This window comes from Microcaecilia unicolor, chromosome 3 (genome assembly GCF_901765095.1).
Source record: "Microcaecilia unicolor chromosome 3, aMicUni1.1, whole genome shotgun sequence".
Taxonomy (NCBI): Eukaryota; Metazoa; Chordata; class Amphibia; order Gymnophiona; family Siphonopidae; genus Microcaecilia; species Microcaecilia unicolor.
This window is the reverse complement of record NC_044033.1, coordinates 459,906,158-459,922,489: the sequence shown is the minus strand read 5'-3', so window position 1 is coordinate 459,922,489 and position 16,332 is coordinate 459,906,158. Positions and strand designations below refer to the sequence as shown.

Below are 16,332 nucleotides of genomic sequence, written 5' to 3'. Positions count from 1 at the left end.
CGCATCCTGCGTGAAGAAGATGGAACTGCAGTCTTCCCTGCTTCCCTTCAGAAGATTGTGTCTTTTAGGCTCAGGGAATGGAGAGCCACCGGTTCTTAGGAGGGGCGCCGCAGGGGAAGGTGGGAACATGGCAGCATGGAGGGGTGCGGGACACGCATCCTGCGTGAAGAAGATGGAACTGCAGTCTTCCCTGCTTCCCTTCAGCAGATTGTGTCTTTTAGGCTCAGGGAATGGAAAGCCACCGGTTCTTAGGAGGGGCGCCGCAGGGGAAGGTGGGAACGTGGTAGCATGGAGGGGGTGGGACATGCATCCTGCGCGAAGAAGACGGAAGATGCAGAGGAAGGCGGGAAGGTGGTTGGTGGCAGAGGAAGTGGTTAATAGTGAGTTATTAAAAAATTGATTTTTAAAAGAAACGAATCGATTCAAATGGGCCTGCACTCTTTCTCTCCTAGACTAGGCGTTGGTAGTCAACAAGTATAACCTCAAGCCTGAAAACACAGACAGCACAATTTTCTCTCAGATGTGCTTGGTGCTATGTAGATATAAAACAACAAAGCAGATTGGAATCAATGCATTTATTGGAACAATACCCAACGTGGCCACGTTTCGCCCTCAGGCTGCGTCAGGGGTACAAACTATGAAAACAAAACAAGAATATAAGAAACATATATAGCCATACATAATATCTATGTCATAACATGATCCAACAAATATAAAAACAATTATTAAAAAATTATTATTAAAAAATGTTCAAACATATATAGCCATACATGATGTCATCTACAAACCAAATATTAATAATCATCATTGATATCACAAAACATCACATACAAAATTTCCACATATAAAGCATAAAGCAAACTCATCAAACTGCTAGATAGGCTTGATCAATACAAAATCCCCAGTCACTAACACAGAGTACACATATTCAATACAGAGAATTATGTATTTCACCTGATGGCATCTTTTATTTTTTTGTTTTTATCTGTATAGAACTAGATTTCTGGAACAATTGTTTTTATCTCACTACAAGTGTGTATGACATATTTATATACACTTCTGATAGGTATGTATAAAAGAATCTCTTCCCCTCTTCATTGTATTGTTTGATTTTTATATTTTAATGGTTTTGTTTTTAACACTGTATTTTTCCATTATTAAAAGATAAATATGTGTTTATAAATTTTATATGTGGTAACTTTAAATTTTATATGTGGAAATTTTGTATGTGATATGTTGTGATATCAATGATGATTATTATCATTTGGGTTGTAGAGGAGTGGCCTAGTGGTTAGGGTGGTAGACTTTGGTCCTGAGGAATTGAGTTCAATTCTCACTTCAGACACAGGCAGCTCCTTGTGACTCTGGGTAAGTCACTTAACCCTCCATTGCCACATTGAGTCTGCCATGAGTGGGAAAGCGCAGCGTACAAATGTAACAAAAATTTTAAAAAATGACATCATGTATGGCTATATATGTTTGAGCATTTTTTAATAATATTTTTTTAATAATTGTTTTTATATTTGTTGGATCATGTTATGACATAGATATTATATATGGCTATATATGTTTCTTATATTCTTATTTTGTTTTCATAGTTTGTACCCCTGACGCAGCCTGAGGGCGAAACGTGGCCACGTCGGGTATTGTTCCAATAAATGCATTAATTCCACTCTGCTTTGTTGTTTTATATCTACTGTTTTGAAAGCAGTTGGGTGCCTTTTTGTTTTTTTGCTTGGCACTATGTAGACACTCTGTGCTTCTCACTGTGCTTGAGCTGTAGACTGTGACAGAATTTTTCTTTCCTGGCATTTGTTTTCACTGCTTCCCATTCTATTTTGAGCCACTACCTGACCCTTCCTCTCTAATAGTCTGACAAAATGGTTTTCTCTGCTGATTTTATCTGTGTCTCTTCAGTTCAGCTGTGACATGATCATCCACAAGATTTTAATAAGACAAGCAAGGATAGGTGACCTTGGCTGCTTGTGGCAGAGTTCTAACATGATGAGCTGAAGTGCCTTCTGCTTCTGGCATGTCCTCCTCCCAACCCTTCTCCCCCTCCCAGAATGGAAGTAGTGTGACTGTGGTTTTTATCCCTATATTGAAAATGTATAGGACAAATTTTGATTTGTGAAAAACTGTGGACTCACAGAATTGGTTAGTTTGCAGGGAAACTAACCAAATATTCTACCATTGTGCTGCGGCTCCATCAATATTTTTCCCAACAGAGCATCAGCAACTAGAGGTTTTGGAGGCAGGGCCAGAGATTGGTATCCAGTGAATAGACACCTGGACAGTTCCCACTGGACAATTCCCACCCAATTCCCCCAGGGACAATTCCCACCCTGTGCAGTTCCAATTGTCATCCGGCGAGTAGCCACCCAGACAGTTCCCACCCACCAATTCCCCCCGGGACAATTTCCACCTAAGGGAGACAATTCCCACCCAGGACTCCCCCTCCCCCCAGTCATTTCCCACCCTCCCTATCCTTTTTTTTCCCTTTGTTTCATTCTTGAGTCAGTAACAGAACACTGCAAACAATAGGTATAGCAGCCTCCAAAACATGGAATATGGAGGCAGAACAGTGAAGGTTGCCTTTTTATGAACTGATATGGAGAAGGCAGTGGCGTAGGAAGGGGGTGCGGTGGGGCGGTCCGCCCCAGGTGCACACCGCTGGGGGGCTGTCATCTCCGCTTGTTCACTGCTCTCTCTGCCCCGGAACAGGTTACTTCCTGTTCCGGGGCAGAGAGAGCAGGGGAACCAATGGAGCCGACGCAGCTCCCAGCGAATGCACTCGAGGCGGAGCGGTCCTCACGCCCGCCCCCTTGGTAAGACTGCACTCCGGGGGGGGGGGGGGTTGTGCGCTCCAGGGGGGTGCGTTCGTGCTCCAGGGGGGTGCGTTCGCGCTCCGGGGGGGGGGGGGGTGCGCCATGCTGCACCCGGGGGGGGGGGGGGAGCGGAGCGGCGAACCGCCCCGGGTGTCAGCTGCCCTCGCTACACTTCTGGGAGAAGGCCTTTGACAGGGAGACGTGGGGATTTTTGTGGCAAGTTTTTCATACCATGTGCTTTGGCCAGGGTTTTCTAGAATGGGTCCATCACCTTTATGATGGTCTGATGGCTCATATTAAGGTTAACGGAGGATTCATGCATCCCTTTTCTAAGTGTAGGACTCAACAGGGGTATCCCCTCTCCCCACTGCTTTTTGCGTTGTCTATAGAACCGTTGGTGCAGAAGATTTGGATGCTATTGGATATTAAGGGGGTTTCTGTGGCTGGTATTGAACATAAATTGGTTCTTTTTGCTGATAACATTCTTTTTTGTGTGGGCTCCACAACTCACTTTACCATTTGTGTTACAAGAATTGGGGGTGTATGGGAAGGTCTCTGGGTTTTGGGTTAATTTGGATAAATCGGATTTGATAGGGGCTACCACCTCACCAGGAGAGAATGCTTTTTTACAACAGGGATTTCCTTTTAAATGAGCTACTCATAGTTTTAAGTATCTAGGGCTACATGTTATGAGAAGTTCATCACAGTTGTTCTCTCTGAATTATGTACTTTTTTTGCAGAGCGTAGATGGGATTTGCATCAATGGTGTCTCGCTCTCCTGGAGGGGTCATATAACAGTGGTTAAGACTAATCTCCTCCTACATTTATTATCCTTATTTCAAATTTACCTTGATTAGTTCCAAGGTCTGACATATTGTGCTGCAATCAGACATATTGGTTTTTATTTGGGGGGCAGACCACCCTGTTTATCTAAAACTTTGATGTGACAAGCAGTGGAACTTGGAGGTTGGGGAGTTCCTAACCTCTTCTGGTATTACTGGGCATCCCTGTTAAAGCTATCTCGATTTGGGAGGCGAGGCCAGGGTCGGTGGTGACTCTTATAGAGGAGTCTGCTGCCTGAGGCACCCAATTGGCGGTGGTTCTTTGGCCATCTCTCTCCCCAGATGATTATAGATCTCTATCTAATAATCCCATGGTACAACATTTGCTTACCCTTTGAAGTTCTCTCAAGGATAGGCTCAGTGGTATTAAGTGAGTACCTTCCTTAGCTTATTTATGTTATGAACCTATAATGGGTGGAGGAAGGCATCGTTAAGGTTTCAGAATTTATTAGATACGGGGGATTTGCTTACTTTTGGGGAGTTGCAGGAGCAATATGAGATCCCTGGTAGGGATTTTTTTTACTTATCTGCCAGTTAAGCATTATCCCCAGGATTCTATATAGTGCAACTAAAGTTTCACATGCAAATCCGGTTGTATTCTAGATTTGCGCACAACGTAATTGATTAATGATCTAATCTACACCGATAACAGCTAATTAACAAGCAACTATTGACACTAATTGGCATTAATTAGAATTTACATGCACAGAGGAGATCCGGGAAATTATAGACCGGTGAGTCTGACGTCGGTGCCGGGCAAGATGGTGGAGGCTATTATTAAGAATAAAATTGCAGAGCATATACAAAAACATGGACTGATGAGACAAAGTCAGCACGGATTTAGTGAAGGGAAGTCTTGCCTCACCAATCTAATGCATTTTTTTGAGGGGGTAAGCAAACATGTGGACAATGGGGAGCCGGTTGATATTGTATATCTGGATTTTCAGAAGGCGTTTGACAAAGTGCCGCACGAAAGACTCCTGAAGAAATTGCAGAGTCATGGAATCGGAGGTAGGGTATTATTATGGATTAAGAACTGGTTGAAAGATAGGAAGCAGAGAGTAGGATTGCGTGGCCAGTATTCTCAGTGGAGGAGGGTAGTTAGTGGGGTCCCGCAGGGGTCTGTGCTGGGTCCGTTGCTTTTTAATGTATTTATAAATGACCTAGAGATGGGAACAACTAGTGAGGTAATTAAATTCGCCGATGACACAAAATTATTCAGGGTCGTCAAGTCGCAGGAGGAATGTGAACGATTACAGGAGGACCTTGCGAGACTGGGAGAATGGGCGTGCAAGTGGCAGATGAAGTTCAATGTTGACAAGTGCAAAGTGATGCATGTGGGTAAGAGGAACCCGAATTATAGCTACGTCTTGCAAGGTTCCGCGTTAGGAGTTACGGATCAAGAAAGGGATCTGGGTGTCGTCGTCGATGATACGCTGAAACCTTCTGCTCAGTGTGCTGCTGCGGCTAGGAAAGCGAATAGAATGTTGGGTGTTATTAGGAAGGGTATGGAGTCCAGGTGTGCGGATGTTATAATGCCGTTGTATCGCTCCATGGTGCGACCGCACCTGGAGTATTGTGTTCAGTACTGGTCTCCGTATCTCAAAAAAGATATAGTAGAATTGGAAAAGGTACAGCGAAGGGCGACGAAAATGATAGTGGGGATGGGACGACTTTCCTATGAAGAGAGGCTGAGAAGGCTAGGGCTTTTCAGCTTGGAGAAGAGACGGCTGAGGGGAGATATGATAGAAGTGTATAAAATAATGAGTGGAATGGATCGGGTGGATGTGAAGCGACTGTTCACGCTATCCAAAAATACTAGGACTAGAGGGCATGAGTTGAAGCTACGGTGTGGTAAATTTAAAACAAATCGGAGAAAATTTTTCTTCACCCAACGTGTAATTAGACTCTGGAATTCGTTGCCGGAGAACGTGGTACGGGCGGTTAGCTTGACGGAGTTTAAAAAGGGGTTAGATAGATTCCTAAAGGACAAGTCCATAGACCGCTATTAAATGGACTTGGAAAAATTCCGCATTTTTAGGTATAACTTGTCTGGAATGTTTTTACGTTTGGGGAGCGTGCCAGGTGCCCTTGACCTGGATTGGCCACTGTCGGTGACAGGATGCTGGGCTAGATGGACCTTTGGTCTTTCCCAGTATGGCACTACTTATGTACTTATGTACTTATGAATCATGGGCATTTCTAAAAACTATACCCGTTGTTACAGAATACACCCTGTCTACACCTAATTTAGGTGTAGGCATTTACACCAAGTTTTAAATGTAGTCACACAGACAGGTACTAGGTGTATTCTATAATCCATGCCTAGATTTAAGCGTAGTTTATAGAATACACCTAGGCATTTTTTTTTGGCGACAATTTTTTTTATGTGATATATAGAATCTAGCCCTACGTGTCTCAGCGTGGCTAGTTGAGGGGGGGATCCTGAAAATTCATAGCACTTTGAAAATCTTTGGGTTGCTTTGGGAAAGCTTACTTGCCAGATTTCCATTCTCTATTGCTTTATTTGGGATAAAGTTCTTCATAAGTATGCTTTTATGGGCCATTGGGAGCAGGACTTAGGAGTTGAATTGAATGAGAATGAGTAGAAAAATGTGCTTCATGAAGTTAAGAAAGCTTCTTTATGTGTCTTATTGAAAGAACATACATACAAGATTCTTACATGATGGTATTATAGCCCTGATAAATTGAAATTAATTTTTCCTTCAACCTCTGATATTTGACAGAGATGTGAATCAGACAGAGGAACATTTTTCCATATTTGATGGACTTGTACTAAGATTCAAGAGTTTTGGACAGTTATCTCAAGGCGGATCTCTGATTCTCTGGTTGTATTTTTCCCAGGGACCCTAAGCTATGTTTATTGGGTTTGGTTAATTGCAGAGGCCTGAAATGGCAGTGCCGACTCAAGCATATGTATCTTGCTGCAGTAAAAGTGTTGTTGCAGTCCACTGGAAACAAGTTGATGGGCCTACCATTACTGACTGGCTGATGAAGTTTAGTGTTCTTGGAGAGATGGAAATACTTACTGATAAATGACAGGGGCATTATGATCCTGCTGCTGAAGAATGGTCTCACCTTTGGGACTTGGTTAAAGAAGTACAGAGCTGATTCTTTGGGAGTGGGGAGGTGGGGGGATTGTTTCTAGAGGCACTGAAGAGCCACGGTGTCTCTACTGGGGTGATGTTACATTTTTTCCAAAGGGATTTAGGGGGAACATGAGATGGGATGGTGAATGGGGGGAGAGGGTTTGGGTTGGTGGAGGTATTAGAATGGGAGGAGGAAAGGGATGGGTTCTTTTGAAAATTGTTTTTTTTTTTTTTTTGGTGTTTCACTTTTTATATTGTCATCTTTCACTTTGTACTTTGCTTATTATTATTATATTTTTCTTTTATTTATTTTATAATGTATAAACAGCTCTATCCTTCATACTAGGTGGTGTACAAGCATAACATATATAATGCTAAAAAAACCTTTAAAATCATACCCATATCATCACAAACATAAAAGAATAAAACAGACATCAAATGTGGTGGCCAATCTAGTTCATTAATTTTCAATTAAAAGCCTGAGTAACCATAAAGGCCTTCAGTGATTTCCAAAACTGTAAAAAATTAGTCATACCTATCAAGAATTCTGGCAGAGCATTCCACAATACTGCCTCTGCTACAGAAAACCTTTCTTAAATTACCATCCTGTCAATTTCTTGGGATACGATTAATTATGAGCAAGAAGCATAACACTGAATATATAACATTACTTGCAGTAGAAAAAGCCCAGGATGCAGCACAGTTTTTTTGATCTAGAGGACCATGGATCCAGTCAGGCCACTTATATGATGCTTGGAAAAATAAAGGAAACTCGTCTTCTGAAGGTTCTTGTTCCTTATTAAAAAACAAAACAATTAAAATTCGCTTTACCATATTGTACAGTGTTGCTGTAAATGTTTTCACGTCTTTTTTTTTTTTACTGTGGAGATTAGGAAATCCACATCACTGATAATTCTTGTCTCTGCCCCTGTCCATCTTTGGGTGACGGGGTCTGCTACTACCCTATCCTGCTACTTTCTGCTTCCAAAACCTTCTGCTTCCTGCCTTTATCTCTACATACAAGTTTGTTTGCACATGAGCAAACTTATGCATATGGATGGATGGAAAACAAACAGACAGAGGTGGAGAGACTCTCTTCAACAGGTACCACAGTTTGAGTAAAATGTACCTAAAAATCACAGGGTCTTCATGCCCCAATCTGCCCTCTGCCCACCAGATTCCCAACCTTTTTACAATATTCTGGATTAAGTGTGCTCAATGTCTGTCCTCAAGATCCGCAAAACAGTCAGGTTTTCAGGCTATCCCCAGAGATCTATTGGTATGCACAGCCTCCATTGTATGCAAATAGATCTCTGGAAACTAAGGGCAGGGCTGGGCAAACTTCAATGGTTCATGTCCTAGAAATGCCAAAGAGAGACAATGATCAAGTATTTTATATCACATCCATTTTTGGTTTAATCCTGATGATAAGAGTGTGAATGTTGGGCAGATTGGATGGACCATTCAGGTCTTTAACTGCCATCATTTACTATTGGGCTCATTTTCGAAAGAGAAGGACGTCCATCTTTCAACATAAATCAGAAGATTTATTTATTTTTTATTTATTTGTTGCATTTGTACCCCACCTTATCCCACCTCTTTGCAGGCTCAAAGTGGCTTACAATACATCATGAGTAGTGGAAGAATGTTAGTAAATAAACAGTTAGTATTGCAGGATCTTGGTCAGCATGATGATAATAAAACAAAGTAATAGAATACAAGCAGATATTGTGAAACAGTTCTGAATACAGATGGGAAGTTGTGCATATTCACATTGGTTGATCTTTGTGGTATGCTTTATTAAAGAGATGGGTCTTCAGTAACATTCGGAAGTTCATTCTTTCGTAGATCGATTTCAAGCTGTGCGGCAGTGCGTTCCACAACTGTGTGCTCAGGTAGGTAAAGTTTGACGCATGCCTTAGTTTGTATTTCATTCCTTTGCAGCTGGGAAAGTGCAGATCAAGGAATGTGCAGGATGATCTTTTGGCATTCCTAGGTGGTAGGTCTATCAGGTCAGGCATATAAGCTGATGCGTCTCCATGGATAATTTTATGAACTAGTGAACATATTTTGAACGTGATGCGTTCCTTAAGTGGGAGCCATGTAATTTTTCTCGTAAGGGCTTGACACTTTCAAATTTTGGTTTGCCAAATATGAATCTAGCTGTAGTGTTCTGGGCTGTCTGGAGTTTCTTGATTATTTGTTCTTTGCAGCCGGCATATAATGTGTTGCAATAGTCTAGATGACTGAGCACCATTGATTGTACCAGGTGACGGAAAACATTCCTTGGGAAGAAAGGTCTTATTCTTTTTAATTTCCACAATGAGTGGAACATCTTCTTGGTTGTGTTTTTCACGTGGTTCTCTAGTGTTAGGTGTCGATCAATGGTGACTCCAAGAATTTTTAGTGTTTCTGAAATAGGAAGGTTTAGAGTTGGTGTGTTAATGGCGGTGTATTCTTTCTTGTTGTGTTGGGAGGTGAGTATTAGGCACTGGGTCTTTTCTGCATTGAGCTTCAGCCGAAATGCGTCCGCCCAGGAATGCATGATATTTAGACTTTGGTTGATGTCATTGGAAATTTCTTTTAGATCTTGTTTGAATGGGATATAGATCGTTACGTCATCTGCATAAATGTATGGATTAAGGTTTTGATTTGATAGTAATTTTGCCAAGGGTATCATCATTAAGTTGAATAGAGTCGGCGAGAGGGGTGATCCTTGTGGTACTCCGCATTCAGGTACCCATGCGGCTGATATAGTCGAGTTAGATGTTACTTGGTATGATCTTGTGGTTAGGAATCCCTTGAACCAATTGAGGACATTGCCTCCGATTCCGAAGTATTCAAGGATATGTAGTAAAATTCCGTGGTCAACCATGTCGAAAGCACTTAACATGTCAAATTGTATGTTCTTACCAGATGCAATCGTTTGTTTGAATTTAGTCATGAGAGTTACTAATACTGTTTCGGTACTGTGGTTAGACCGAAACCCTGACTGGGAATCGTGAAGTATTGAAAATTTATCTAGATAGTTTGTAAGTTGCTTGGTCACCAACCCTTCCATTAATTTGGTTGTTAAGGGAATGGATGCTAGTGGTCTGTAGTTAGTTAGTTCACTAGCACTTTTCTTTGCATCTTTGGGTATGGGTGAGTAAAATGTTTCCTTTTTCCTTTGGGAAGAGTCCATTTTGTAGCATGTAATTCAGGTGTTTCGTTATGTCGTTTATGAATTGTTGAGGGGCAGATGTCATTAGGCTGTTTTGGCATATATCTAGTTTGCAGTGAGATTTGGCAAATCTTTTGAGCGTTTGGGAGATGATGTTCTCCGATAGTATCTCGAAGATGGATGTCCTTGTCCCAGGGACGTCCACATCGGTATAATCGAAACCCGATTTAGGACGTCTCCAACTGCACTCCGTCGCAAGGATGGCTAAAGTTCAAGGGGGCCTGTTGGAGGTGTAGCGAAGGTGGAACTTGGGCATGCCTAACACTTGGACGTCCTTGACCCATAATCGAAAAAAACAAGGATATCCCTGACGAACACTTGGACATTTTCACCCAGACCTGTTTTTCTTACGACTAAGGCACAAAAAGGTGCCCAAAATGACCAGATGACCACCGGAGAGAATTGGAAATGACCTCCCATTACTCCCCCAGTGGTCACTAACCCCCTCCCACCCTCAAAAAAATCTTTCAAAATATGTTGTGCCGGGCTCTATGCCAGCCTCAGATGTCATACTCAGGTCCATGACAGCGCATGCAGGTCCCTGGAGCAGTTTTAGTGGGTACTGCAGTGCACTTCAGACAGTCTGACCCAGGCTCATACCCCCCCTACCTGTTACATTTGTGGAAGGAACAGCGAGCTCTCCAAAACCCACCACAAACCCACTGTACCCATATATAGGTGCCCTCCTTCACCTGTAAGGGCTATGGTAGTGGTGTACATTTGTGGGTAGTGGGTTTTGGGGGGCTCAGCACACAAGGTAAGGGAGCTATGTACCTGGGAGCAATTTATGAAGCCCACTGCAGTGCCCCCTAGGGTGCCCGGTTGGTGTCCTGGTATGTCAGGGGGACCAGTACACTACAAATGCTGACTCCTCACAAGACCAAATGGCTTGCATTTGACCGTTTTTGACATGGATGTCTTTGGTTTCGAAAATCGCCAAAACTCAGAAACGTCCATGTCTAAAGATGACCAAATCTAGGGACGTCCAAATTTAAGGATTTGGACGTCTCTGATGGTATTTTCGAAACGAGAGATAGACATCTATCTTATTTTGAAATACGGGGCCCCTGGATTTTGCCGTTTTGCAAAGACGTCCAAATTGCAACTTGAACGTCCCTTTCGAAAATGCCCCTCCACATTAACAAGTTAGTATGTTACTATACATATTCATTGTAGAAATCCTGAAAACCCTCGAGGACCAACATTGAGCACCCCTTGTCTATATGCAAATTATGGCAAGGATGTAAAAAAATTCATCTTAAACCAATATCTGGGGACATACAGTATGATCCCCAGAAAAAAAACATGAATGTTAACTAGAGTAAAATTATGATGAAGCATTATAGTCATGATTATTCTGTGATTTGACTGAGCATGATTTGTTGCCCTGTTGAATAATCACAGTTTCACACTGATTTGTAAAAAAGAAATCAGGAACAATCAATTTTGTCAGCATTAAAAATATGTTTCTTTTCCAGGTTGTGCAGTTAGAATTTTCTTTTGCCTTCCCTTCCTTTCCCTTCCCTACCCCCCTCTGACCCAGGTTTCCAGTATCTCTACTTCCCTTGCCTTACTCTTCCAGGTGTCCAGTATCTTCTCTTCTCTTCACTTCTCTTCCCTTCCCTACTTTTCCAGTTGTCCAGTATCTCTCCTCCCCTTCCCTAACATTCCCCTTTCAGCTGTCCTGCACAACTCTTTCCCTTCCCCACCCCTTCAGGTGTCCAGCATTTCTCCTTCCCTTCCCGTAACCTTTGAGATATATTGCATCTAGGTCTCCCTATTTCACCCCCATCCCATCCAATGACTCAATTCTATAAATGGAGCTGATAAAAGTTAGTGCTAAGCATTATGCTATAAACAGCACGCAGAGTTGGGCACTGTTTACAGAATAACATTTGGTGCAAAGATCCGCACCCAATTTTGGGCAAGAAGATTTACACCAACCAAAACTTGGTGTAAATTCTCGTACCTACATTAGGTGTGAATCTCCTTTATTCTGTAACTCTGTGCGCAAATTCAAGGAATGTCCCTGATCCACCCAAGCCCCTCCAATGGCCATGTCCCCTTTTCAGATCTGTACGTAAAATTTACATATGGATCCTGGCACCTAAAGATGAGCATGTAAATTTAAATTAATGCCAATTAGTGCAGATAACTGATTATTAGCACTCAATTATCAGCGCTAATTGACTCATTTGTCAATCAAATTGCATATGCTAATTGTTGCATGCCCAAATTTGTATGCATATTTTGAGTGCCATATATAGAATTAGGGGGAAGATGTCCTGTATCTTCCCTTCTCTACCCCTTCCAGGTGATCAGCATTTCTCCTTCCCTTTCTAACCCCTCCCTCCCACTTATGACCCCTATCCCTGTGTTCAGCATCTCCCCTTCCCTCTCCTTGCTGGGCCTGTTCCCTTCTTTTATGCTCAGGCCTACTTCCCCATACCATGTCACCATACTTCTGCTTGGACTGACATGCAGTGTGTATGGTGTGGGATCTTTGAATATGTGTCAGTGCTTAAGGCCCACTACATCCTACCCCCTGTGGCACAAATTTCCTGTTATGGTGGGACACCACAGGCCTAGAGCTGACAGTAGCATTTAAGGGTCCTTTTACTAAACTGCTCCAGCCAGAGCTACATGAATTAGTTCTGGATTAGTGAGCGGTAAGTCTACATTGGGCTTAATGCTGCTTTGTAAAAGAGCCCCATAGTGTGCAGCGTGCCATGTCAAAGGCATGGAACCAAACACGCTTAGCAGTGATTAGATGGCAGCACCAGTAATTGAGAAGCAAAGCCAGTGCTGGGCAGACTTCTATGATCTGTGCCCCGAACGTGGTTGAACAAATTTGGATGGGCTGGAGCTAAGCTTTGATGATAACTTCAGAAGTTACAGAACAAGGCCAGTTCCAGGCAGACTTCTACAGTCTGTGCTCTGAAAATAGCAAGGACAAATCAAGATCAAGTATACACATCGGCTTATCTTGTTGGGCAGACTGGTTGAACGGTACAGGTCATTATCTGCTGTCATCTACTATGTTACAGGGGACTGTGAGGTATTTTTGACAGGCGGTAAAAAAGGTACCTTTACTCTGTACTGGCGCATACCACCTGAAAAAAACTTGGTCTACTACTGAAAAGTTATCATTCAAGCTGCAGAAAATTATATTTTTCCATTATACTTTCCCCTATTTTTCACTTTCTACATGGCTTAACTTGTCTAATTATGTATAACAAATTCCAGGCACTGGTGACCTTCAAGAACTTAGAGGGTATTTCCACTAGTAGAAGTTGTCCTTGAGCAGTTTTTGTTGAATATTGAGTCAGTATGGTTAAATGAATTGACAGTTCTTTCTGCTGTTGAATGGTCCTTTAGAAAGATTTGTCTGCTCCAAATATTTTTTTTTATAAACATCTTTTTCAATTTACATTCTGTATTGTCAATCTAAAATATATTAGCAGGTGTATAATATGACATATTAGTTTGTAGTAATTCTATTTCACTGCTATGCTACTAGTTCTGATACTTAGGGGTCCTTTTACTAAGGTGCACTGAAAAATGGCCTGTGGTAGTGTAGACACGTGTTTTGGGCGCACGCTAAAACATTTTTCAGCACACCTGCAAAAAATGCCTTTTTTTTATTTTTGCCAAAAATGGACGTGCGGCAAAATGAAAATTGCCGTGCGTCCATTTTGGGTCTCAGACCTTACTGCCTGCCATTGACCTAGTGGAAAAGTCTCATGCAGTAAACAGGCGGTAATGACCTATGCGCATCAAATGACACTTGGCACGTGTAGCTGACGTGCACCAGAAAATAAAAAATATTTTTCGGATGCACGTAGCGGACACACGCTGAAAATGAAATTACCACAAGAGCCACACGGTAGCCAGGTAGTAACTCAAAATTGACGCACATTGGGCGCACATAGGTGCCTACACGCCTTAGTAAAAGGGCCCTTATATTGTTTTGAAAAGAAGTTATTGACAATGATGCAGAATACCTACTGCCATTTCATTCATGCCGAGAAGTGCAGGAGATGGAGGTAATGTGCCAAGGCGATACTTAATGCCATCATCTAATGTCATTCCCCAGAACTGACTGTAGTTATCAGCTTCCCAACTACCACAGGAACACAAACGTTTAAAGAGTTCATGAGATATCAGTGCTTTTCTTTTTACAAATTCTATAAAACAAACTCTCTTATTATTGCAGTGCTCTATGCAGAATTCTATAATATTTTATCATTTCTATTTTCCTTACAAATATGTTTATTATCCCATCATTTTGAATGATGTGAAGGTCCATTTTACATAGAACGTTGAGGTCAGAATTGAGCCATCCAATTTGGTATGTGCTCAGTTCCAAAGTATTGTACAAAAGGATCTGCAGAATGTGAAGCATTTTGTAAAATATGTATAAGAACATGCAGAAGTGCATATGTATTTGCCAGCATACATAGAAGGCTATAATCGAACGGGGCCGGCCATCTATATGGGTGGCCATCTCTAAGGCCGGCCCCGGAAAGCGGCATACCCGACCATATAATCAAAACAAGATGGCCGGTCATCTTTCGTTTCGATAATATGGTCGGGGACGGCCAAATCTCAACATTTGGGCCGGAGTTAGAGATGGCCGGCGTTAGAGATCGCCGCCATTGGTTTTTGCCGATAATGGAAACTAATGGCGGCTATCTCAAACCCGGCCAAATCCAAAGCATTTGGTCGTGGGAGGAGCCAGCATTTGTAGTGCACTGGTCCACCTCACATGCCAGGACACCAACTGGGCACCCTAGGGGGCACTGCAGTGGACTTCACAAATTGCTCCCAGGTACATACCTCCCTTACCTTGTGTGCTGAGCCCCTCAAATCCCCCCCCCCAATCCACTACCCACAACTGTACAACACTACCATAGCCCTAAGGGGTGAAGGGGGGCACCTACATGTGGGTACAGTGGGTTTGGGGGGGGGGGGTTGGAGGGCTCACATTTACCACCACAAGTGTAACAGGTAGGGGGGATGGGCCTGGGTCCACCTGCCTGAAGTGCTCTGCACCCACTAAAAACTGCTCCAGGGACCTGCATACTGCTGTCATGGAGCTGAGTATGACTTTTGAGTCTGGCATAGAGGCTGGCAAAAAAAAGATTTTTTGGTTTTTGTTTGGGTGGGACGGGGTTGGTGACCACTGGGGGAGTAAGGGGAGGTGATCCCCAATTCCCTCCGGTGGTCATCTGCTCAGTTGGGGCACTTTTTTGAGGCTTGGTCCTAAAAATAAATGGACCAAGTGAAGCCAGTGAAGTGCTCATCAGAGCCGAAACCAGCCATCTCATAATCATGCCCCCATCCCACCTTCCATACCCTGCCGAAATGCCCCCTTGAACTTTGGCTGGCCCTGCAACGGAAAGCAGTTGAAGCCGGCGAAAATCGGCTTTCGATTATACCGATTTCGCCGGCTTCAGGAGATGGCTGGCCATCTCCCGATTTGTGTCAGAAGATGGCCGGCCTTCTTGTTCGAAAATAAGCAGGATAGCCATTTAACAAATATACACATGGGAAAAAAACACTTACACTTGTAACCATCACATTTTACAAATCTAGGGCCCTTTTTACCAAATGGTGGTAAAAAGGGGCCCTGCATCTGCAGTGGCATCTGTGCATGGGTTTGCCGTGCACCGAGACCCCTTTTTACTATCGCCAGTAAAAGGCCTTTTTTTTTTTAAATAAGAAAATGGATATGCAGTAAGTTAAACACTTGCTGCATGGCCGTTTCCTGGGGGAGCCCTTACTGTCTCCTATTTAGTGCCACAAAATTAAAAAATATTTTCTAGCACTGGAATTGGCATGCGATGGGAATTGGAATTACCACCGGGTAGTAGGGCCAAATCACCGTGTGCCATGCTGGCACTACTTCTACTGCTACTGCCCTTTTGTAAAAAAGGTTTCCTAGTCTCATCAATTAACCCTTTAGTGTCCAATGTTCCCGTAATAAGCCATATGGGAACAGATTGTTGGGAATATTGGACACTAAAGGGTTAAGTAATAAAGCCATAATTACAATTACAATTATTATTATTTTATTTTGGAGGTGAAAATAAAAAGAAGGGCTAAAGAAAATTATTCCCATAATCCTTTATATAACCCTCTGGCCAAAATGAACACTTAAAAAAAACCTGAGCATACCTCTAAGATCGTGCAAAACCCGTTGGGTAATTTTTGTTCCCATGGATGTGTATTCCCATTGTAAAGTAATCAATAGAAATAAAAGAAAATAAAACATGAAAAAGAAAATAAGATGATACCTTTTTTATTGGACATAAATTAATACATTT

At 42.5% G+C, this 16,332-nt stretch overlaps 1 protein-coding gene across 2 annotated transcripts in view; it reads right to left on the bottom strand.

The window, feature by feature from the left end:
* The window catches only part of TINAG (tubulointerstitial nephritis antigen), a 112,018-nt gene that overhangs the window by 54,193 nt on the left and 41,493 nt on the right, over positions 1-16,332 (bottom strand). For both annotated transcript variants that reach the window (XM_030198976.1, XM_030198975.1), the window contains exons 4-5: positions 14,012-14,126; positions 7,452-7,575 (exon numbers count right to left, since the gene is read on the bottom strand). In XM_030198976.1, coding sequence (XP_030054836.1) covers positions 7,452-7,575; positions 14,012-14,126 — 239 coding nt within the window. The remainder of the gene's footprint in view (positions 1-7,451; positions 7,576-14,011; positions 14,127-16,332) is intronic.